This window comes from Oncorhynchus keta, chromosome 22 (assembly GCF_023373465.1).
Source record: "Oncorhynchus keta strain PuntledgeMale-10-30-2019 chromosome 22, Oket_V2, whole genome shotgun sequence".
Lineage (NCBI taxonomy): Eukaryota > Metazoa > Chordata > Actinopteri > Salmoniformes > Salmonidae > Oncorhynchus > Oncorhynchus keta.
The window spans coordinates 40,051,931-40,076,750 of record NC_068442.1 but is presented as its reverse complement, the minus strand read 5'-3'; the positions used below and the strand labels follow the sequence as shown (position 1 = coordinate 40,076,750).

At 46.3% G+C, this 24,820-nt stretch overlaps 1 protein-coding gene across 3 annotated transcripts; it reads right to left on the bottom strand.

Annotated features, from left to right (window-relative positions):
• Positions 1 to 1,480: 1,480 nt before the first annotated feature.
• Positions 1,481 to 24,557, bottom strand: LOC118400790 (phospholipid phosphatase-related protein type 3-like). Of its 3 annotated transcripts, none has more exons than XM_035797789.2 (8): positions 24,135 to 24,557; positions 13,382 to 13,485; positions 12,550 to 12,735; positions 11,465 to 11,594; positions 8,130 to 8,325; positions 6,602 to 6,659; positions 5,558 to 5,731; positions 1,481 to 4,402 (listed from the first exon to the last, which is right to left on the bottom strand). In XM_035797789.2, the coding sequence occupies exons 2-8, from the start codon at positions 13,463 to 13,465 to the stop codon at positions 3,014 to 3,016; spliced, it is 2,217 nt and encodes a 738-aa protein (XP_035653682.1). In that variant the 5' UTR covers positions 13,466 to 13,485; positions 24,135 to 24,557; the 3' UTR covers positions 1,481 to 3,013. The 3 variants fall into 3 exon arrangements, with proteins under 3 accessions (XP_035653682.1, XP_035653683.1, XP_052331204.1); XM_035797790.2 differs by having other exon boundaries at positions 24,257 to 24,557; XM_052475244.1 differs by lacking the exon at positions 24,135 to 24,557 and adding an exon at positions 19,143 to 19,257.
• Between the last annotated feature and the right edge of the window lie 263 nt (positions 24,558 to 24,820).

Here is a 24,820-nt window from a genome sequence, read left to right as displayed (position 1 = left end):
ACCTGGCAGCTATTAACATACCCCGTTCAAAGGCACTTAAATATTTTGTCTTACCCATTCACCCTCTGAATGCATACATACACAATCCATGTCTCAAGGCTTAAACATCCTTCTTTAACCTATCTCCTTCACTTCATCTACACTGATTAAAGTGGATTTAACAAGTGACATCAATAAGGGATCATAGCTTTCACCTGGATTCACCTGGTCAGTCTATGTCATGGAAAGAGCTCTTAATGTTTTGTATATTCAGTGTATGTGTTCCTTTGTGAGTGGATACATTCATTTGAATGCATGAGTATGTGTGTGACGTGTGAGTGTGCCTGCATGTGTGTGTGCGTGAGCGTACATGCCTGTTTGCCTGTTTAGCATAATCTTCAGTAATAAATCATAGTCAGTGTATTCCCTTAGGTGTTGTGGTGCTCATTTAGACTCCCAGTGACCATCCACAGCAATCTGTTATGTGCCTGGGGCCTCTCGCTCTCTCTCTCCCACCCACTATAATAGCCCAGCTAGCCAACCACAACTCACATGATAACCCAGCAAATAACCATCTTTCCAAGGTGCAGTTGCTGTGCAGCTGTTGTCTAGTCTGCTGCACATGTAAGTGTGTTTAGGATAAACGACTGTAATAAAACAAATGGGGGAACGCACATGGTGCTGTTCCCAGACAAAACAAGGTGTCTACATTCTAGACAAAATACTGGTCTATTTGCTATTTCATGTAGTTATTGTAGCCTATTGGAGTGACTAGGATAATGAGCACTGATGTGTATCATTACATACTCATCTCATATGTATATACTGCACTCAATACCATCTACTGTATCTTGCCTATGCCGCTCTGTACCATCACTCACTCATATATCCTTATGTACATATTCTTATCCCCTTACACTTGTGTCTATAAGGTAGTAGTTTTGGAATTGTTAGCTAGATTACGTGTTGGTTATTACTGCATTGTCGGAACTAGAAGCACAAGCATTTCGCTACACTCGCATCAACATCTGCTAACCATGTGTATGTGACAAATACAACTTGATTTGATTTGATTTGAGATGAGAGTTTTAGAATGCGAAAAATAGATGCTCTTTGATGTAGTTATTGTAGCCTATAGAAGTGACTAGGATAATGAGCACTGATGTGTATCATGATAGCTGAGAGTTTTAGAATGAGAAAAATAGATGCTCTTTGAAGAGCTTTATACCCCCACACAGTCAACACTCTCAGCATTTACCATGAATATGATCTCCGTTAACAGTGGGGAAATTCCCTTTAAAGCTAGAGTCTTTCATTGAAAGAATAACAAAGCATTCTCCCCTGTTCTCTAAAAAGCTAAGGGAGGGAGTTGTAGAAATGTACCCACTCTTACATTCATAGACAGAGATATGGATGCAATGACTGACAATTCATGATATCAAATGTTTTGATATACAGTGTTTGTTTACATTTATGTTGTATACAAACATTGGAGAAAACAAGCTTAAATTTTGGGTTCTGATGGGGTATGACAGTTGAACTAAGTCCATGAGACATTTACAAGTTATATTCTTCAAGAATCAATGGGTAAATATCATAAATTATAAGTAAAAAAATTTATGTAGCAACTAAGGATTCTCGCTGGCGCATTGTTGGTATTTCAGTGCGCAGCCCAAATACAGCGCATACTGTACTGAAGTTTTTGTGAGGAATTGATGATCCAACTTGTGATTGTCAGTTGGAGGGCTTTGGTGGACATTAAGAACCAAACATGCCTCAGATATACAACATTTGCCACACTAGTGCTTCACAGTTCAGTTACTAATGACAACTTTTAATGTATTTTTTTTGTTTCTGACAAAATAGTACTTCCAACCTGACAATCATGTACATACGTGCAGTAGTCCATCCACAGGAGTGTATTGATTTGTGTGCATGTTCACTTCGAAGGGTTCAACGATCAGCAAAAAGGAAACCGTCAATATTACCCATCTTATTTTACACATTCTGCCTCGTACTGCCGCTATTGCTTTGATAGAATGACTGTTCCCCTGATGGGACTTTCCTTATTGTAGTTTTGTTCTCGTATAACATGTCCAGTAAAAAATACACACGGTTTATGCTTTAAGTCAGTTTATGAGGCACTCTAGTAGCACTCTCAAAAGTAAGATCCATATGGAGAAATTGGAATTGAAAAGCACTCCTTTACACAACTTACTTTCATTCAGTCCTGTCAGTATTCTACAACAGAAGAAGTTCAGGTTAAAATTGTTGTTTTTCTTCAGCTTTAGAGTTCAGATCAAGGTCTGAACTTGGTTGAGAATTGGCACCATCATTGGCCCCTACACATTCTGCTGAATACAGCAGAATATATATATTTTTAAACATACTGTGCTTCTTCAACACAAACACACACCCATACACACAAGCACCTGACCCACTTTCCCAAACACACAGACATACATGCTCAGAATCTACACATTAGCAATTAAGTATTAACAACAAAAAGTCCACAACATAGAGTCAATGCCATACCAACACTAGACAATCAGCCCATTGAGTAACAGGAATCATTGAAAGGAAGATGGAGTCAATGAAGATGTTGTAAATGTTTCAAAACTTCCTGGTTCAGCTCAGTAGATGGAGCTTTAATACGTTATCCTTCAAATGTGTTTTTTGGTTTGAGTTGCGTGGTGGTGTTCTTCCCATTTTAATCTTTGAAAAGCTTCTTTGTGCTCCTGAAATGAAATACCTCAGCATCCCTTTTTGCACAGACCTGCCTTGACACTCACCAGTTCCACATCCACTCAAGATGTATTCCTCCAGCTAGCATACATCATACACATGTAGGCTATCACCGTATTGCGGAACTCGTTTGATAACATCACACAAAGTCTGAGAGCTGCATAGCAGCAGACCCCAGCTTGTCAGTCAAGGTTTTGTGGTTTGACTGTAAGGCTAATTAGTTAGTTAGTTAGTAAGACTAACTAGTTAGTTAGTTAGTTATTTAGTTAGTAAGAGAGTTAGTTAGTAACTACTCCTTATTCCTCCGGGCACCCTGTAGTTTTTTATAGTAGTTCTCCTGTCCAGTCTTGTTTTGAAATTGAACTAGGGCGGTCTTGCATTGTAAAGTGGACTCTCGGCTTCGCCCGTCATGGAGGACCTCGGTGTGAGGAAGAGGCGGAGGGGGGAGCACCTCGTGGTCGCCGTCACCAGTGGAGGAGCAGGGCGAGATGGTCTGGTGCGGCCGGAAGCTGCCTCGAGCAGCGCTGCGGTTCAGGTTGTTTAGCTCGTAGGCGTCGCGGGGGTCGCTGCCATCAGACGCGTCTCTCCACTTCCAGGGATTCCCATTGCCAGAGGAGGGCTGGGGGGCAGTGTGCACCACAGGGTGGTGGGGGGCGTGGGCGTCTACCGTAATGATGGCCGAATTGCGCTGGGCCTCCAAGGGCGGGTGGTAGTGGGGCGAGTCGGCGCTGGCCGTAGAGGAGGTGCAGGAGGAGGTGGAGGTGGTCTCGGAGGACTTGGGTGTGTCCCCCGAGGAGGAGGACTGAAGGAGGCCCTGCTGTTTGGACATTGCGATCACCTGCATGATGCGTGGCTGGTTGGGAGCCCCCCGAAGCGACCCGCTGCCACTGCTCTTCTCTGTGATGGACAGCCACTTGGCGCGGGTCAATGCGCTCTTGGGCGACACCGGCGGCGGACCTGTCTCTGGGATGTGGGGGGGTCTGGGGGTTGCCACCACCCTCACACCCCCCGGAGGCCCCACACTTATGGGGATTTGGCCAGTGGAAGCTCCACTGTTGGACTGTACCGTAGATGGGTATAACGAGGCCTGTGGCCCCCCGTCCTCAGACACTTCCTCTTCCCCTTCGGAGCCCTCCTCACTGGCCTCCCGCTCTGCCTCATCTCTGAGGCTCAGACCCCGCATCTCCATGGACTTCTGCTTCCACTCTGTCACCAGCTGCTGTGAGCGCATGGGGTCCATAGGCACCTGCACAGCCTTGAGCCTCCTCTTTACAGGCTGGGTGGGCTGCATCATGGAATCGTCGGGGGCCCCATTAGTGCCCATGCCCCCGTTTGCATTCATGCTAGCTCTGGGCAGCGTGTAGCTGAAGGTCACCATGGTCTGCTGACCCATGGGGCTGCGGGGTGCCAGGAGCTCCACGTCCACGCTGGCCCTCTTCAGGCTGCCCATGGAGGCTTTCTCGCGCTGCAGCGGACGCCCCATGCCTTCCAGCCGCTCCAGGGAGGGGGGCGCAGCGATCTCGTCAGCGCTCTCCGACGCTGAAGCTACACCTTTGTTGTAGACTGAATCGTGGCCCCGCTGGGTCAGAGCTCGTAGGGCGTCCTCCTTCTGGAGGGGCGGAGCTGGCTTGACGATGATGTCGTCGGAGGACCTGAAGTTGCCAACGGCGTGGAAAGCCTGGAAGAGAAGAAGAGAAGGTCTTGGTCGCCTGAAACTCCTCTATGGGTACTCAGTCTAATAGTTCTGTGGAAAGGCAATATCATTCACTCTCATTCGTCTGCCTGGGTATACTTCAACAGAACTGATGAGCTAGCTCTAACCACCGCTCTCTATATCTCTGATAAGAGTGAGAGAACACAGGGACAAAGAGGAAATGAGAGAGGGAAATACAAGATACAAGACAGAAAAGAGCTGAGAAAGAAGGACATAAGAGTGAAAGAGCATGATAAGACAAATGGGTTATGTAGAGTAGGCCCTCCCATAGAAAGACAGAACGTCATGGAACAACACCTCCAGAATCTGTTCAAATAATCACCATTGAGGTGAAGGATGGAAAGACCGTATCTAAAATGGAGAGACAGAGGCAGAGAGAGGCAGAGAGAGAGAGAGGCAGAGAGAGAGAGAGAGATATATGATGGGTATGAAAGTGAACTCCATCCCGTCCTGAGGACAGTCTAATGATGGCAAAAAGCAAATGAGGGCGGGAGTAGACAGAAACTTGAATGAGAGTGGGAGGAGTCAGAAACTTTAATGAGAGCAGGAGGAGTTAGAAACTTGAATGAGAGTGGGAGGAGTCAGAAACTTTAATGAGAGCAGGAGGAGTCAGAAACTTGAATGAGAGTGGGAGGAGACAGAAACTTAAATGAGAGCGGGAGTATTCAGAAACTTTAATGAGAGCAGTAATCTAGAGATATCAAAGAGCCTAGCGCTAAATGGCAGGTATGCCATTTAAGTGGGGGAGGGAGAGATGGTATGCAGTACAGTTTGATTGGCTAAAATCCTAAACCAGTGTCTTGCAAATAACACTTTCCTCTCCTGTGCTCGCCTCAAATGAAATGACAGAACGGCTACTATAGAAGTAGTAGGTAGACTTCCCTCACATCTTCCTTTCAGAAATATATGCGCACATGAATAGCCCTTTGTATATCAGCCTTGGTAGAATCCTTAAATTCCATATTCCTAAATGTTTTAATCACCTGTCAATCCTGCCCTGCAGATAAAAAAACGAACATTTACAGAAATAAATATTAATTTGCATCATCAGTATCAAACATAGAAATGTTATATACATTATAGAAGTCAAGATAGATTTGAATGGAAGTCAGGTCATACCAGGTAGGCAGCGATGCCGGCCCCTATGAGGAAGCCCACGTAGACGTCGATGGGGTGGCTGCGGTATTGGGTGATCTGGGTCAGTCCGGTTAGTGCCGCAGCGATGGCAAACGCAAACACCAACACTGGCTTTAGCAGCTTGGTGCTGTCTGAGATGGTTGAGTTGAAGTACATCTGCAAGAAGAGAGAAATTTAGAAAATAAATGGTCAGATATTATAAAAGAAAAACTCAAATACATTCCATTCATCTATGAAGATCATGTACAGTTCTGCTTATAAACTGCATTATGACATGCATTGTTAACTATTAATAAACTGAACAGGCTTCTACACGTTTTCACTTAATTCAATCCACATCATTTAAGCTCTGTGATAATATTTTAAGCGGTTTATAAGCAAACATTTCTATTTAAGAGTTACCAAATATATTATGTGGGAAAACCCAGTGTGTTTGGCACAGTACGCTAAGCTCTTCCTTAAAATAAACAGTGGGGACAGATTTTCCCCAAGGATTTGTGCATTGAGAATCTGGTGTGACTACTTTGGCTATGATACCATTTATATTCACAAGCAATATTAGCCCAATGTCCTAATTTGTGGCCTATCAAATTCTATTGTACTTGACCTGCCACTGAACAAAGCATTAAAAAGAGCCAAAGACAATATCTGGGGGGATGTTTTCTTATCAATACTTCAACAGTGTTCTCTGCACATTTAATCAATAAACTAGCTTATCATGTTCTGTCGCAGTTTGGGTTTTCAGTTGACTTAAAGCGACAGACTTTTTTTTTCTCCAGTTGAGTCCTGGTGGCCAATAGGGAAACACTGCCTCAGCAAATTTCATGAAAACTGAAAATGTTAGAGGAAATGTTACTGATAGTCTGTAGATAGTCTGTAGATAGTCTGTAGATAGTCTGTAGATAGTCTGTAGATAGTCTGTAGATAGTCTGTAGAGCATTTACAGATGGACTATCCAAAAAGTTTTACAGATGCCACTGATTACTAGCTTCCATACTGTGTATTTGTCCCAGGAGGTGTACTTACTGATATGTACACAGCAGCAAATGCAGACAGGGTTGCATGCTGGGAGGGAAAGGTTTTCCTGTCCAGAAACAGAAAACGTGTTAGCCTTGAGACGAAATGCTAGGAAAGCAGAAAGACAGACACCGTATGTCACACAGCTTTGATCATAACTTGAAAGGGGAGAGAACAGCGCCAGTGTGGCGTAAGGAATAAAGATCACACCTGCACATTGCTACAATGCAGGTTAGCGTTGGGGTGTTGTGTGCTATATCTGTCTAAACATACCTCCCTGTTTATCTGTCTATGACTGGCCAAAATGGTGTCCTTACTAATGCCACCTTTATAATCCCGTAGCCTACCTAAGACTGAATAAGAATGGATAATCTACTTGAAAGCAACATGGAGGAAAGGACAACTTGCTTTGGTTTTCACCTACCCAGTCAGTTTAGATCAGTGGTCCAGAGAGGAAGAAAACATGAAAATGTGTTTTTTCAGGAGTATTAGGACACTTCCCCCACCAGAGAAAATAAGATGGTCTGTCCAAGGCTGCATTCCAATACTTTGAAATCATTTTCTGTCCTCATCTCCACTGAACCAATGAATCAGTATTCCTTTAATGTTCATGTTTTGCTCTGTAAGTGTAACTGAATGAACAAGTAATTGATCTTAAGTAAACAATGTCCTTGAAAACCCATTAAATTCATATTCACCCTTCATTTTTTTAGCTTCTCTTTTTCCCTTGCTGTGTTTAGTTTGCCTCATGAGATGTGGACACACAAGAGCTATAGTATCTTCCCATAACCACTCTAGCAACCACTCTAGCAATATTGGAACAGAACCTTAATTCTTCCTGGTTCAGGTGATTGTGGCCAGGGAAATAATTGCTGTATTTTGAATGGTACTGTAATTTCATCCCACACAATCTGTGCTGTACTGTATTTTTAGATGGCTAAAAACGTTTTGACCACTAGTGGGTGCATGGTATTGTTGTTTCTGGCTCATTAACATATTCTGAGGCTTGTCTTGTATGAGGTTATATTTGTTGCACCTGTTAGTGAGAGTGCTGTACAAAGTTAACCGGTGTGTGGTAGTTGTGTCCCTTCAAAGTAAAATGTATAGGGGACAGATTAAACCTTTAATGGTTGCCAATGGTTTTGCCATGTAGTCGCTGCCAGTTTAGAAGCATTTGTTAAGTGGAACACCACATATTTATTGATATTCTGTAATGTGCAAACACATTACATAGCAGCCGACCTGCTTGCACCAATCCCATGTAATTACAGCAAAATACTGTGAAATACAAACCCCAATCATCCATCCATTCATTACGATTACGGTAGCATTTACTTTGTTACAGTATAATACAGTCAATTCTACAGTATTGTACTGTGTGTTATTACACACCACTTGCTTTGATACTGTATGGATTAGAGTAGGTGTACTGCATTATGAAATACAGCAACTTACTTTCCAATGAGCTGCCTGTAAATTACTGTCAAATTCAATACAGCCCCTTTACAGTGTATGTCATGTTATGTAATGCAGCTACCTGGCAGAGAGGATGGCGTGCTGGTCGTGGCTGGAGCAGATGTCCTTGGTGATGTAGGGGTTTTTGTCACATGCCACACCTGGCTGAGTGTAGTTGGGCTTACACACGGTCAGAAAGAAGGGGGAGTGATAGCCTGTGGCCAACTGGATCACATCAGTTACTAGAGCCGTGGCACACAGCCCAAACACATGGACGCCTAGAGAGACAGGGAGAAGGGAAGAGAGAGTAAGGGAGTGAAAAGGAGAGGAGGGTGAGTGAGAGAGCAGTGATGTGGGGGGAGAAGGAGAGCAGTGACGTGGGGGAGAAGGAGAGCAGTGACGTGGGGGGAGAGGGAGAGCAGTGACATGGGAAGAGAGGGAGAGCAGTGACGAGGGGGGAGAGGGAGAGCAGTGATGTGGGGGGAGAGGGAGGGCAGTGATGTGTGGGGAAAGGGAGAGCAGTGATGTGTGGGGAGAGGGAGAGCAGTGACATGGGAAGAGAGGGAGAGCAGTGACATGGGGGGAGAGGGAGAGCAGTGACATGGGAAGAGAGGGAGAGCAGTGACGAGGGGGGAGAGGGAGAGCAGTGATGTGGGGGGAGAGGGAGAGCAGTGAGGTGGGGGAGAGGGAGAGCAGTGATGTGTGGGGAGAGGGAGAGCAGTGATGTGTGGGGAGAGGGAGAGCAGTGACGTGGGGGAGAGCAGTGACGTGGGGAGAGCAGTGATGTGGGGAGAGAGGGAGAGCAGTGATGTGGGGAGAGAGGGAGAGCAGTGATGTGGGCGGAGAGGGAGAGCAGTGATGTGGGGGGAGAGGGAGAGCAGTGACGTGGGGAGAGAGGGAGAGCAGTGATGTGGGGAGAGAGGGAGAGCAGTGATGTGGGGAGAGGGAGAACAGTGATGTGGGGTGAGAGGGAGAGCAGTGATGTGGGGTGAGAGGGAGAGCAGTGATGTGGGGAGAGAGGGAGAACAGTGACATGGGAGAAAGGGAGAGCAGTGACATGGGGAGAGGGAGAGCAGTGACATGGGAGAAATGGAGAACAGTGACATGGGAGAAATGGAGAGCAGTGACGTGGGGAGAGGGTGGGGTGAGGGAGAGCAGTGACGTGGGAGAAAGGGAGAGCAGTGACGTGGGGAGAGGGAGAACAGTGACATGGGAGAAAGGGAGAGCAGTGACATGGGAGAAAGGGAGAGCAGTAACATGGGGAGAGGGAGAGCAGTGACATGGGGAGAGGGAGAGCAGTGACGTGGGAGAAAGGGAGAGCAGTGACGTGGGGAGAGGGAGAACAGTGACATGGGAGAAAGGGAGAGCAGTGACATGGGAGAAAGGGAGAGCAGTGACGTGGGGAGAGGGAGAGCAGTGACGTGGGGAGACGGAGAGCAGTAACATGGGGAGAGGGAGAGCAGTGACATGGGAGAAATGGAGAACAGTGACATGGGAGAAATGGAGAGCAGTGACGTGGGGAGAGGGAGAGCAGTGACGTGGGGTGAGGGAGAGCAGTGACGTGGGAGAAAGGGAGAGCAGTGACGTGGGGAGAGGGAGAACAGTGACGTGGGGTGAGGGAGAGCAGTGACGTGGGAGAAAGGGAGAGCAGTGACGTGGGGAGAAAGGGAGAGCAGTGACGTGGGGTGAGGGAGAACAGTGACATGGGAGAAAGGGAGAGCAGTGACATGGGAGAAAGGGAGAGCAGTGACGTGGGGAGAGGGAGAGCAGTGACGTGGGGAGAGGGAGAGCAGTGACGTGGGGGAGAGCAGTGACGTGGGGGAGAGCAGTGACGTGGGGAGAGAGGGAGAGCAGTGATGTGGGGAGAGAGGGAGAGCAGTGATGTGGGCGGAGAGGGAGAGCAGTGATGTGGGGGGACAGGGAGAGCAGTGACGTGGGGAGAGAGGGAGAGCAGTGATGTGGGGAGAGGGAGAACAGTGATGTGGGGTGAGAGGGAGAGCAGTGATGTGGGGAGAGAGGGAGAACAGTGACATGGGAGAAAGGGAGAGCAGTGACATGGGGAGAGGGAGAGCAGTGACATGGGAGAAATGGAGAACAGTGACATGGGAGAAATGGAGAGCAGTGACGTGGGGAGAGGGAGAGCAGTGACGTGGGGTGAGGGAGAGCAGTGACATGGGAGAAAGGGAGAGCAGTGACATGGGAGAAAGGGAGAGCAGTAACATGGGGAGAGGGAGAGCAGTGACATGGGGAGAGGGAGAGCAGTGACGTGGGAGAAAGGGAGAGCAGTGACGTGGGGAGAGGGAGAACAGTGACATGGGAGAAAGGGAGAGCAGTGACATGGGAGAAAGGGAGAGCAGTGACGTGGGGAGAGGGAGAGCAGTGACGTGGGGAGAGGGAGAGCAGTAACATGGGGAGAGGGAGAGCAGTGACATGGGAGAAAGGGAGAGCAGTGACGTGGGGAGAGGGAGAGCAGTGACGTGGGATGAGGGAGAGCAGTGACGTGGGAGAAAGGGAGAGCAGTGACGTGGGGAGGAAGGTAGAGCAGTGACGTGGGGTGAGGGAGAACAGTGACATGGGAGAAAGGGAGAGCAGTGACATGGGAGAAAGGGAGAGCAGTGACGTGGGGAGAGGGAGAGCAGTGACGTGGGGAGAGGGAGCGCAGTAAGATGGGGAGAGGGAGAGCAGTGACATGGGGAGAGGGAGAGCAGTGACGTGGGGAGAGGGAGAACAGTGACATGGGGAGAGGGAGAGCAGTGACATGGGGAGAGAGTGAGAGCAGTGACATGGGGAGAGATGGAAAGCAGTGACATGGGGAGAGAGGGAAAGCAATGACATGGGGAGAGAGGGAGAGCAGTGACGTGGGGAGAGGGAGAACAGTGACATGGGGAGAGGGAGAGCAGTGACATGGGGAGAGAGTGAGAGCAGCGACATGGGGAGAGAGGGAGAGCAGTGGCATGGGGAGAGAGGGAGAGCAGTGACATGGGGAGAGAGGGAGAGCAGTGACATTGGGAGAGGGAGAACAGAGACATGGGGAGAGAGGGAGAGCAGTGACATGGGGAGAGACGGAAAGCAGTGACATGGGGAGAGAGGGAAAGCAGTGACATGGGGAGAGAGGGAAAGCAGTGACATGGGGAGAGGGAAAGCAGTGACATGGGGAGAGGGAGAGCAGTGACATGGGGAGAGGGAGAGCAGTGACATGGGGAGAGAGGGAAAGCAGTGACATGGGGAGAGAGGGAGAGCAGTGACATGGGGAGAGGGAGAGCAGTGACATGGGGAGAGGGAGAGCAGTGACATGGGGAGAGGGAGAACAGTGAAGACGAGAAAACAAGAGGAGGAAATAAAGAAAGAGTGAGTCATTGTCACACTGGAGAAATCCAGGAACAGGCCACATTCATTTGACACTGAGTGGAACCATACCTACGAAGCGCACCGTTCGCCGTAGGAAGGAGTTAAAGTTGCACCCGCCGGCGTTGATGCTGCCCTCCACCCCAGGGCGGATCTTAAGGTGTGACTGCATGCAGTAGACCAGGCCCTCCCCTATCATTATCTGACCAGATGACAACACACAGTCAGAGATATAGAAACATTTAATGGCCATGTACTAGTCGACGCATTTCTACTTGACAATCATGCTCAACCCTAGAGAGAATGGGCTATTTGAGAAAACAATATTTGGTTTATGGTTTTGAGAAATGTTTGTCTCATCTTCTGTGGTCTGATTTGAATGTAGGCCTATATGCATATTCACAACTATATTATGGTGTAGTTTGAACGGTTTACATTTCAGCCATTTAGCAGACACTCTAGAGCAACTTACATGAGTAATTAGGGTTAAGTGCCTTGCTAAAGGGCACATTGGCAGATTTTGCACCTCGTCAGCTCAGTGATTCGAACCAGCAACCTTTCGGTTACTGACCCAACGCTCTTAACCACTTGGCTTTCTACCGCTGGTTTCAATGCCTTCATACATTCTACACTATTGAGTTTTTATGGCATGAGTACATGCAGTTTGAGTGTATAATGGCTTCATTATACATAGAGTGTATCACATAGGCCATTGTTTCCTAACTCCAGTCCTCCAGTAACCCCAATGGTACATATTGTTGTTGTGGCCCCAGACAAGCACACTAAATTGTACTTGTCAACTAATCATCAAACCCTTGACAGGTGAAATCAGGTTTTTTAGTCCAGGGGTACAACAAAAATGTGTGCTGTTGGGGGTACTTGAGGGAAACACTGACATAGGCCAAACGTGGGTATGTTTATAGGGCTTCTCACGCGTGCGTGTGTGTGTGTGTGTGTGTGTGTGTGTGTGTGTGTGTGTGTGTGTGTGTGTGTGTGTGTGTGTGTGTGTGTGTGTGTGTGTGTGTGTGCGTGCGTGCGTGCGTGCGTGCGTGCGTGCGTGCGTGCGTGCGTGCGTGCGTGTGCGTGCGTGCGTGCGTGCGTGCGTGTGTGTGTGTGTGCCTGCACTCGTGAAAGTGTGTTTAGAGGGGTGTCCTCACCGAGGCGGCCGGCCCAGCGAAGGCCAGGCTGAGCAGCATGAGTAGAGGGATGAGCTCGTCTCCACCGTCCACGTAGGGCATGCTCAGCATGCGGTCATGGCAACGGAAACCCACCTGGGCCGGGTGGAGCAGGTCCGTCAGCTCCAAGAAGTAGAGCGACACCATAAAAGAAGCCACAATGGGCAGCTGGGAAACAGGACGTTGAAGTGTATGTCAAAGGTTGTTGTCAGACTTGTCACTTTATTAGCTACTATTAACCCTAACCGTGAATATACTATACAGAACTTCTGCCTCTCGCTCTTTGCATATGCAACTTGTCTGAAAGTAGTTGAGATGAGTTGAACAATTGACAAACAAACACGGACCATCATGAATGCGTATTAGTTTTCATCTGTTTACATAGTCTCTATGTGGCCACAACCTTCCCTATGAAGTCCTATCAGATCAGAGGTAATGAAGGATAGAAAACAAAGTCATTTAAGACTACTGGGACGGATCTACAATGGTTGCATATAGATAGTTAGTAATTAAATGTCTATGAATGAGGCTCAGACTGTTTAAAAGACGTGAGCTGAAATGATACGAAAGCAGCTCATCCTCAGCTACAGGTCATCCAGATTTGTTTTCTCTCACTTCAGCTGCAGCATATTGATTCCTAATCATCCACCCAAGAGAAAGGCAAAGCACAAGACAAATATCTGGTGTTTGTGAGTTCATTCATTCATTCACACACTCATTCATTCAGATACAACCAAAGATTATCACCGTAACATGTTAAATGTCACAGTTCCTCAAAATATGCAATTATCATAATGTTTATATATCTACCCACCTCTACAAAATAGAAGCAAGGCAACAATGTCAAGCTGTCTTTGGGTTGTGTTTTCTTGGGCTTTGGGTCTCTTGTAGTCATCATTGTGACGTCTGTGGACAAACCTGAAAGAACGCATAGTTGAAGTTCTAATAAAATAATAGTACTGAATGAGCTCAGGGACATCTCTTTTCTATTTTAATATTAACATTTTGTTTACATTTATTTATTTATTTATTCATGTATGTATTTATTTATTCCATTAACATAGAAAGCAGATGGTCCTGATGCAAGGTAAAACATGTTAATGTTCGTGATAATGGATGACATGTCAAAACTCCTGGGGTGCACAACTCAAGCCTGTAAGTTCCGGAGTATTGCTGCTTTTTGTTTCTGTCTGGTATTTATTGATCAATTAATCTTACTGGTCAGCTGGAGAGTGCACACACCTGGTTCCAGATATAAATCAGTCACTGGTTAAAAGCCCAAAACCAACAGGATAATCAGCAGCCTTCAAGGATCAGACAATAATCTATATTCATTGCTTGAGCATATGGCTTACAGGTAATTATTATTATTAAATTGAACCTTTATTTAACTAGGCAAGTCAATTAAGAACAAATTCTTATTTACAATGAAGGCCTACCCCGGCCAAACCCGGACGACACTGGGCCAATTGTGTGCCGACCTATGGGACTCCCAATCACAGATTCAAACCAGGGACTGTAGTGACGCCTCTTGCACTGAGATGCAGTGCCTTAGACCGCTGTGCCATTCGGGAGCCTACTTGTATAAACCAAATTTGCCAGTGAGAGGACACACATTGAAAGTGGTTGATTCATTATTATAGCCGATACATACCTTGATAGGGCTATTATGGGACTGACCCATACCTATGGAGAGGATAATGCCAAAGTAACTAGTGCTGACTTTGGCCCAACCACACACACAGCCAGCCTCCCTGGCACCCCGAGCATACAGGTGAGAAGCCATGCCTGGAACAAGCTCTCTCTACTGGTACTGTAGCTCAAACTGTTAAGCTTCTCTGCTAGCTGCTATTCATGCTAACCAGCAGGAGATAACTTCAGGTGGTACATCTTTTTGGAAACTAATTGTTGCTAATACCCATCTCGATGTGGGTACTGATGAATAGCAAAATAATTATAGTGATTTTCTCCTTTTCTCATCCAGTATGGGAATATTCACAAAACATAAGGCCATAGAGAGTGTATTGATTCAATAAAGTGATAAAACAAAGTTTTCAAACCTCAACAGTAGTCTAATGTAGTTGTGGAAGTAGTTGTAGTTATTCCACCATATGTTGTGGAATATTGAGACATATCTTCTTATTTTGTTTTTCTTAGCCTTTATTTAACTAGGCAAGTCAGATAGGAACAAATTATTATTTACAATGACGGCCTACCCCTGCCAAACCCTAACCCTAACCCGGACGATGCTGGGCCGGTTGTGATACAGCCTGGAATCCAACCAGGGTCTCTAGTGATGCCTCTAGCACTGAGATGCAGTGCCTTAGACTGCTGCGCCACTCGGGAGCCCCCAGTACATGGCGGCGTGGGACATAGTCTTCTTGACATAAGACCACTTTGAGGCCTGAAAAGGTCTGACTGACGTTGATATTTAAGGATCATATTTGGAAAACCAAATAGGAAATCTTTTTACATATAACCCCATCAATGTATCTAAATGGAATATGGAAATATGATGGTTTTATGGTGAATTACATCTCCTGGGCAATGGTCTTTTTTTAAGCCACTGAATAAGGGCTATATAATACATTTATAAGTAATTTATAACACTAAAATAAACTGGGTGGTTCGAACTCTGGATGCTGATTGGCTGAAAGCAGTGGTATAAGCAGAGGTATAAGAAGTGGTATATGACCAATATACCATGGCTAAGGGCTGTTCTTACGCACGACGCAACGCGGAGTGCCTGGATACAGCCTTTAGCTGTGGTATATTGGCCATATACCAAAAACACCCCAGGCCATTATAAACTGGATACCAACGTAATTAGAACAGTAAAAGTTATTTTGTGTCATACCCGTGGTATACCCCTCGTGCTTTATTGTTTAAATAAGCACTGCACATTCACAAACGCTAATCTACGGATTGAATTGGGTATGTAGTGACATACAAACTTGCAATTGACAGAATGTAGCATTATGTACAGTGTAGACATCAATTATGAATGGTGTATGAATATGTTATGTAGTCCCAAAGAAAGTGCTTCCTTGAAAATATGTAGATGCTCCTTCGCTTGTGTATGGAAAATGCAAGTCCTTTGCTTGTGTAGGGAAAATGCAAGTCCTTGTTTGTGTAGGGAAAATGCAAGTCATTTGCTTGTGTATGGAAAATGCAAGTCCTTTGCTTGTGTAGATAAAATGCAAGTCCTTGTTTGTGTAGATAAAATGCAAGTCCTTTGCTTGTGTAGATAAAATGCAAGTCCTTGTTTGTGTAGATAAAATGCAAGTCCTTTGCTTGTGTAGGGAAAATGCAAGTCATTTGCTTGTGCAAAGGCTGCTTTCTGAGAACTCGTAGACGAGTGCCATCCGTTCTATTGGCCAAAGTGCAATCATTGGAAAATAAAATGGATGATCTACGATTAAGATTATCCTACCAACGGGACATTAAAAACTGTAATATCTTGTGTTTCACAGAGTTGTGGATAAACGACGACATGGATAACATGGAACTGGAAGGATTTTCCATGCATCGGCAGGACAGAGAAGCTATGCCTAGTAAAACGAGGGGAGGGGGTGTGTGTCTATTTGTCAATAACAGCTGGTGTGTAATGTCTAATATTAAAGAAGTCTTGAGGTATTGCTCGCCTGAGGTTGAGTACCTTATAATAAGCTGTAGACCACACTATCTACCAAGAGAGTTCTTATCTTTAATGCAGGCAAACGTAAATCTGTTTTTCCTAATTTCAACCAGCATGTCACATGTGCAACCAGAGGGAAAAAAAACTCTAGACTTTATCTTTACTCCACACACAGAGATACATACAAAGCTCTCCCAAGCCCTCCATTTGGCACATTTGACCATAATTCTATCCTCCTGATTCCTGCTTACAATCAAAAGCAGGAAGTACCAGTGACTTATCTCAATACAGAAGTGGTCAGATGATTTGGATGCTATGCTACAGGACTGTTATGCTAGAACAGACTGGAATTTGTTCCGGGATTCATCCAATGCCCTCACTCATCGGCTTCATCAGTGTCGAGAGTTTCGAGTTCCTTGGGGTCCACATCACCAACGAACTATCATGGTCCAAACACACCAAAGCAGTCGTGAAGAGGGCACGACAACAACTTTTCCCCCTCAGGAGACTGAAAAGATATGGCATGAGTCCCCAGATCCTCAAAAAGTTATACAGCTGCACCTTAGAGAGCATCCTGACAGGTTGCATCACTGTCTGGTATGGCAACTGCTCCGCATCTGACCGTAAGGCACTACAGAGGGTAGTGCGTACAGCCCAGTACATCACTGGGGCCAAGCTTTCTGCCATCCAGGACCTATGTACTAGGCGGTGTCAGAGGAAAGACCCAAAAATTGTCAGACTCCAGTCACCCAAGTCACAGACTGTTCTCTCTGCTACCGCATGGCAAGCGGTACCGGAGCACCAAGTCTAGGACCAAAAGGCTCCTTTACAGCTTCTACCACCCACCAATTTGTTTTTTACACTGCTCCTACTCTCTGTTTATTATCTATGCATAGTCAATTACCTCGTACCTCGACTAACCTGTACCCCCGCACATTGACTCTGTACCGGTACCCCCCTGTATATAGCCTCATTATTGATATTTTATTGTGTTACATTTGAATTTTTTTTACTTTAGTTTATTTGGTCAATATTTTCTTAACTCTTTCTTGAACTGCACTGTTGGTTAAGGGCTTGTAAGTAAGCATTTCACGGTAAGGTGACACCTACACCTGTTGTATTCTGCACATGAGACAAATAAAGTTTGATTTGATTTGAATCAACGAGAATGTCATTGTGTGCTGTAGCGTTAAGATTTTCTTTAACTGGAACTAACGGGCCTAACTCGAACCATGAAAAACTGCCCCAGACCATTATTCGTCCTCCACCAAACTTTAAAGTTGGCACTGCGCATTGGGGCATGTAGTGTTCTCCTGGCATCCGCCAAGCCCAGATTTGTCTGTCGGACTGCCAGATTGTGAATCGTGATTCATCACTCCAGAAAACACATTTCCACCGCTCCGGAGTCCAATGGCGGTGAGCTTTACACCACTCCAGCCAACGCTTGGCAGTGTACATGGTGATCTTAGGCTTGTGTGCGGCTGCTCGGCCATGGAAACCCATTTCATCAAGCTCCCGAATAATAGTTATTGTACTGATGTTGCTTCCAGAGGCAGTTTGGAACTCCGTAGTTAGAGTTGCAACCGAGAACAGATGATTTTTACGCACTACGCACTTCAGCACTCAGTGGTCCCGTTCAGTGAGCTTGTGTGGCTTACCACTTCGCGGCTGAGATGTTGTTGCTCCTAAACGTTTCCAGGTCACAATAACAGCACTTACAGTTGACAGGGGCAGCTCTAGCAGAGCAGAAATTTGACTAACTGACTTGTTGGAAAGGTGGCATCCTATGAGGGTGCCACGTTAAGTCACTAAGCTCTCCAGTAAAGCCAATCTACTGCCAGTGTTTGTTTATGGAGATTGCATGGCTGTGTGCTCAATTTTTTATACAGGGCAATGGGTGTCCCATCATTTTTAAATGGAAGAAGTTTGGAACCACCAAGACTCTTCCTAGAGCTGGCCAAACTGACCAATCAGGGGAAAGAAGGGCCTTGGTCAGGGAGGTGACCAAGAACCCGAGAGCTTTAGAGTTTCTCTGTGGAAATGGGAGAACCTTTCAGAATGACAACAATCTCTACAGCACTCCACCAATCAGGTTTTTATGGTAGAGTGGCCAGACGGAAGCCACTACTTGGTAAAAGGCACATCACAAACTGCTTGGAGTTTGCCAAAAGGCACCTAAAGACTCCCAGACCATGAGAAACAAGATTCTCTGGTCTGATGAAACCAAGATGGAACTGTTTGTCCTAAATGCCAAGCGTCACATCTGGATGAAACCTGGCAGCAACCCTACGGTGAAACATGGTGGTGGCAGCATCATGCTGTGGGGATGTTTTGCAGGGGCAGAGACTGGGAGACAAGTCAGGATCGAGGCAAAGATGAACAGAGAAAATTACAGAGCGATCCTTGATGAAAACCTGCTCCAGAAAGCTCAGACTGGGGCGAAGGTTCACCTTCCAACAGGACAACGACCCTAAGCACACAACCAAGACAACACAGGAGTGGCTTTGGGACAAGTCTCTGAATGTCCTTGAGTGGCCCAGTCAGAGCCCGGACTTGAACCTGATCGAACATCTCTGGAGAGACCTGAAAATAGCTGTGCAGCAACGCTCCCCATCCAACCTGACAGAGCTTGAGAGAATCTGCAGAGAAGAATGGGAGAAACTCCTCAAACACAGGTGTGCCAAGCTTGTAGCGTCATACCCAAGAAGACTCTGTAATTGCTGCCAGAGGTGCTGTAATTGCTACCAGAGGTGCTTCAACAAAGTACTGAGTAAAGTGTCTGAATAGTTATGTATATTTATTATAAAAGTTTTTATTTTCAACAAATTAGCAAGAATTTCTAAAAACCTGTTTTTGCTTTGTCATTATTGGGTATTTTGTCTAGATTGATGAGGAAAAATAACAATTGAATCCAGTTTAGAATAAGGTTGTAACGTACCAAAATGTGGAAAAAGTCCAGGGGTCTGAATCCTTTCCGAAGGAGCTGTACTTTTGTTTATATAGTGTAGTTAGTGCAGCAATAAAAATGGTTGAGTGTGTTGAAAGGGTTGGGGAGAATGGAAAGGGAGGGAGTGTCTTAAACAAGCTGAGGTCTGTCTATGTCTGTGGTCAGAGAACCAGCTTGACAGCCAGCGAGAGGGTTTGAATGGGGAGTCTTTTTAATTAAACAGGGTGGATTAGAAAATGGCCATCCTCACTGGGTCTATTGTTGCACTCAAGTGGGAGTGAAGATGGTCCCTCAGTCTAGAACAGAAAGCGAGTCATTTTCACACGTCCTCCACAATGTTTATGTGGAGTGCTGTGGGCAATGCTGGCCTTGCTCAAGAGAAAAACAACACTTTCTACACAAAGGTGGGGACGCCTTTTGGAGGCTGAAATCAGGGTTTCCAACACCTTATTAGGCAGAAAGGAAAGAATGTAAATTACGTTTGATTTTAAAGTATTATTAAACATATGTTTTGGGGACAGTTCAAATCAACTTTTATTTGACACATGCTTCGTAACAACAGGTGTAGACCAACAGTGAAATGCTTATTTACGGGCTCTTCCCAACAATGAAGAGAGAAAATAAATAAAAAATGGTTTAAAAAAAAGTAAATAAAAGATATACTAATAATAACACGAGGGAAAAATTAAAAAACGAATAACACAAGGAATAAATTCTCGATGAGTAACAATAACCTGGCTATATACACAGAGTACCAGTACCGAGTCCATGTGCAGGGGCACAAGGTAAATGAGGTAGATATGTACATATAGGTAGGGATAAAGTGACTAGGCAACGGGATAGATAACAGCTACATATGTGATGGGTCAGAAGAGATTAGTCCAAAAAGGGTCAATGTGTAACAGCTCTCTTCTATCTCCTCCTCTGACGAAGAGGTAGAACAAGGATCGGACCAAAATGCAGCGTGATGATGATTCATGATATTGTAATGAAGGAAAAACTATACATACAGAAACTACAAAAATAACTAAATGAAATAACGAAAACCGAAACAGCCCTATCTGGTGCAAACACAAAGACAGGAACAATCACCCACGAAACACTCACAGAATATGGCTGCCTAAATATGGCTCCCAATCAGAGACAACAATAATCACCTGACTCTGATTGAGAACCGCCTCAGGCAGCCATAGACTACGTAGACACCACACAAAACCCCAAGACAAAAAACACACCACAATAACCCATGTCATACCCTGGCCTGACCAAATAAATAAAGAAAACACAAAATACAAAGACCAAGGCGTGACAGAACCTCCCCCCTAAGGTGCGGACTCCCGGACGCACCTCAAAACCATAGGGAGGGTCCGGGTGGGCGTCTGTCCATGGTGGCGGCTCCGGCTCGGGACGTGGACCCCACTCCATAAATGTCTTAGTTCCTTCCCCTCGCGTCCTGGGATAGTCCACACTCGCCGCCGACCATGGCCTAGTAGTCCTCACCCAGAACCCCACTGGACTGAGGGGCAGTTCGTGACTGAGGGGCAGCTCGTGACTGAGGGGCAGCTCGTGACTGAGGGGCAGCTCGGGACTGAGGGGAAGCCCAGCACTGAGGGAAAGCCCAGCACTGAGGGGAAGCCCAGCACTGAGGGGAAGCCCAGCACTGAGAGGAAGCTCAGCACTGAGAGGAAGCTCAGCACTGAGAGGAAGCTCAGGCAGGTAGTTGGCTCCGGCAGATCCTGGCTGGCTGGCGGATCTGGAAGAGTCTGGTTGACTGGCAGATCTGGAAGAGTCTGGTTGACTGGCAGATCTGGAAGAGTCTGGTTGACTGGCAGATCTGGAAGAGTCTGGTTGACTGGCAGATCTGGAAGAGTCTGGCTGACTGGCAGATCTGGAAAGGTCTGGCTGACTGGCAGATCTGGAAGAGTCTGGCTGACTGGCAGATCTGGAAGAGTCTGGCTGACTGGCAGATCTGGAAGAGTCTGGCTGACTGGCGGATCGAGCTGCTCTGGCTGCTCCATGCAGACTGGCAGCTCTGGCTGCTCCATGCAGACTGGCAGCTCTGGCTGCTCCATGCAGACTGACAGCTCTGGCTGCTCTATGCAGACTGGCAGCTCCATGCAGACTGGCAGCTCTGGCAGCTCTATGCAGACAAGCAGCTCTATGCAGACTGGCAGCTCTGGCTACTTCATGCAACCTGGCAGCTCTGGCTGCTCCATGCAGACTGGCAGCTCTGGCTGCTCCATGCAGACTGGCAGCTCTGGCTGCTCCATGCAGACTGGCAGCTCAGGCTGCGCTGAACAGGCAGGAGACTCCAGCAGCGCTGTAGAGGAGAAAGGCTCTGATAGCGCTAGACAGGCGGGAGACTCCGACAGCGCTGGAGAAGCGAGGCGCACTGTAGGCCTGATGCGTGGTGCTGGCACTGGTGGAACTGGACCGAGAACACGCACAGGAAGCCTGGTGCGGGGAGCTGCCACCGGAGGACTGGTGTGTGGAGGTGGCTCTGGATAGACCGGACCGTGCAGGCGCACTGGAGCTCTTGAGCACCAAGCCTGCCCAACCTTACCTGGCTCGATGCCCACTCTAGCCCGGCCAATATGAAGAGCTGGTATGAACCGCACCGGGCTATGCACCCGCACTGGAAACACTGTGCGCTCCATAGCATAACACAGTGCCTGCCCGGTCTCTCTAGCCCCCCGGTAAGCACAGGGAGTTTGCGCAGATCTCCTACCTGGCATAGCCATACTCCCTGTGAGCCACCCCCCCCCAATAAATTTTTGGGGCTGACTCTCAGGCTTCCATCCGCGTCGCCGTGCTGCCTCCTCATACCAGCGCCTCTTCGCTTTCCCCGCCTCCAGTTCTACCTTGGGGCGGCGATATTCTCCAGGCTGAGCCCAAGGTCCTTCACCGTCCAGTTCGTCCTCCCATGTCCAGTCCCTCTCTCGCTGCACCTTGGCGCGGCTACACTCCCCTGGTTTAGCCCAGGGTCCTCTCCCGTCGAGGATTTCCTCCCAAGTCCAGAAATTCTTGTCGCGCTGCAGTTGCTTGTTACCACGCCACTTGGTCCGGGTGTGGTGGGTGATTCTATAACGGCTCTCTTCTATCTCCTCCTCTGACGAAGAGGTAGAACAAGGATCGGACCAAAATGCAGCGTGATGATGATTCATGGTATTTTAATGAAGGAAAAACTATACATACAGAAACTACAAAAATAACGAAATGAAATAACGAAAACCGAAACAGCCCTATCTGGTGCAAACACAAAGACAGGAACAATCACCCACAAAACACTCACAGAGTATGGCTGCCTAAATCTGGCTCCCAATCATAGACAACGATAATTACCTGACTCTGATTGAGAACCGCCTCAGGCAGCCATAGACTACGTAGACACCACACAAAACCCCAAGACAAAAAACACACCACAATAACCCATGTCACACCCTGGCCTGACCAAATAAATAAAGAAAACACAAAATACTAAGACCAAGGCGTGACACAATGCAGATATTCCGGGTAGCTATTGGTTAACTATTTAACAAACTACTTAGCAGTCTTATAGCTCGAACTGGAAGCAAATCTAATTTTATTTGTCACATACACGTGTTTAGCAGATGTTATTGCGGGTGTAGCGAAATGCTTGTGGGGTAGGAGCTTGGCCCCTGTGATGTTCCACCACACTCTTAGAAAAAAAGGTGCTATCGACAACCTGAAAGGGTTCTTTGGCTGTCCCCAAAGGAGAACCCTTAGAATTACCCTTTTTGGTTCCAGATAGAACCCTTTCGGGTTCCATGTAGAACCTTTCCACAGATGGTTCTACATGGAACCCAAAAGGGTTCTACCTGGAACCAAGAAATGGTTCTATCTGTGTTATCCTATGGGGCCAGCCGAAGAACCTGTTTGGAACCCTTTTTTCTAAGAGTGCACCTACAACATACCAGTGTGTTGAGGTACACTGTTACTCTGCAATTTGACACTTGGTTTAATAAGAGGCAGGATTAGACTGATAAAGAGGATTAAGCCAGCTCAATGGTCCAAAATACACTAATTAAGTACTACAGTAATACTGCCTAACTGATTATTAACTTCGTAGATCAGTAGGGACAGACAGACAGACAGACAGACAGACAGACAGACAGACAGACAGACAGACAGGCAGGCAGGCAGGCAGGCAGGCAGGCAGGCAGACAGACAGACAGACAGACAGACAGACAGACAGACAGACAGACAGACAGACAGACAGACAGACAGACAGAGGAAGACATTAACATATAGTTGGTGCAACAATAAAAATGGTTCCAAATGTATGTGTGCAGACATTAGATCCTATGCGTGTCTTAGAACGGATGGTGCAAGCTATCAATTGAGAAAATTCAGAGATAAAACTGCGGCATTGATTTTTTATCTTTTAATGTATGCAAATCGTCAGCCATCCAAAACATAACGGGCGGTTTATGGCACAACGACAAAACGTGCTGCCTGGTATCTGAATATAGGCAATAGCCTAGGATACCTCAAATCAATTCGGGAATCGCATTATATATGAATCACTAGTTAGGACTATAACAACACATGGTTGAAAATAGCATGATCATGGATGATGATTGATTCACATACAATCAGAGAGAGCAACAATTAAAGCTTAGGCTATGCATATCACAATATTAAGTTTTTTTTAAATCCATGAAGAAATGTAAAGCATAATATCCGCGTAAGAGAATAATAAAGTCAAAAACTCACCTAGGCTATATCTATTAGCCTAATGTATACATGCAAATAACAAATATAAAATCAGCTTGATTGATGACAGGTAGCACGAGGAATAGGTGTGATTGTAAAACTGTTCATATAATAAAACTATTACTGTACTCGAATTGCGCACACAAGCTCCCTCAGTCATTTACTGTCAAATCGACTGCATCGCGTCTATAAAAAACACTGACAATGCACGTTTCATGGAATAAATAGTACACATAGTTTTCTCACCTTAATTTGATAAATGGGAAAATTCCTAATAAAATCCAATATTTTCTCTTTCCACCGACCTTCAATGTTTCTCACAGCAACTCAGTCCATTTCACATTCTACTTTCTGCTCACGTTTCTTACCGAGCGATCCCGAAGAAATTGTTTAGTAGCGCTGGTGCAGCTTTGGTGTGGAGGGAAAACGCACGATTTCCCGACCTCGGGGGGCTTTTGACTTGGGCAAAGCTGACGATTTAGCGAGAAACGCCGGTTCCAAGGGTTGCCTCGGATATTCTGGTCTTGCGTCTCACCTTGGCTAGATAGATGACAGAAAACATTAAGAATTGATAACCTGTCTATTGACAACACTGGTATTTCATCACAAGGAACTCGGGGCTGTCAATGATGCGTCTACTGCACAAATACGTGAAAGCAGAACGTGCAGGGGAGGGGTGTGTGTAGCCTTTTGTTTAGTGCATGTGTGTATGTTGCAGCATGTGAGTGGGTGTGAGAGAAAGACGGTTTCTTCACCCAGCATAATTTAAAAGGACACATGGTGTCTGTCTGCCTTCATGCATGCTCTCTCTCACTCTCCCTTCTCTCTTTCTCAGTGCTTGACTTGGGCAGGAGCTCACCTGAGCAGAGTACTGGCACCTCAAATGTTCTACTGCTTGAGCTCCTGTTCCTCTTATAGAATGCCAGTTAAAA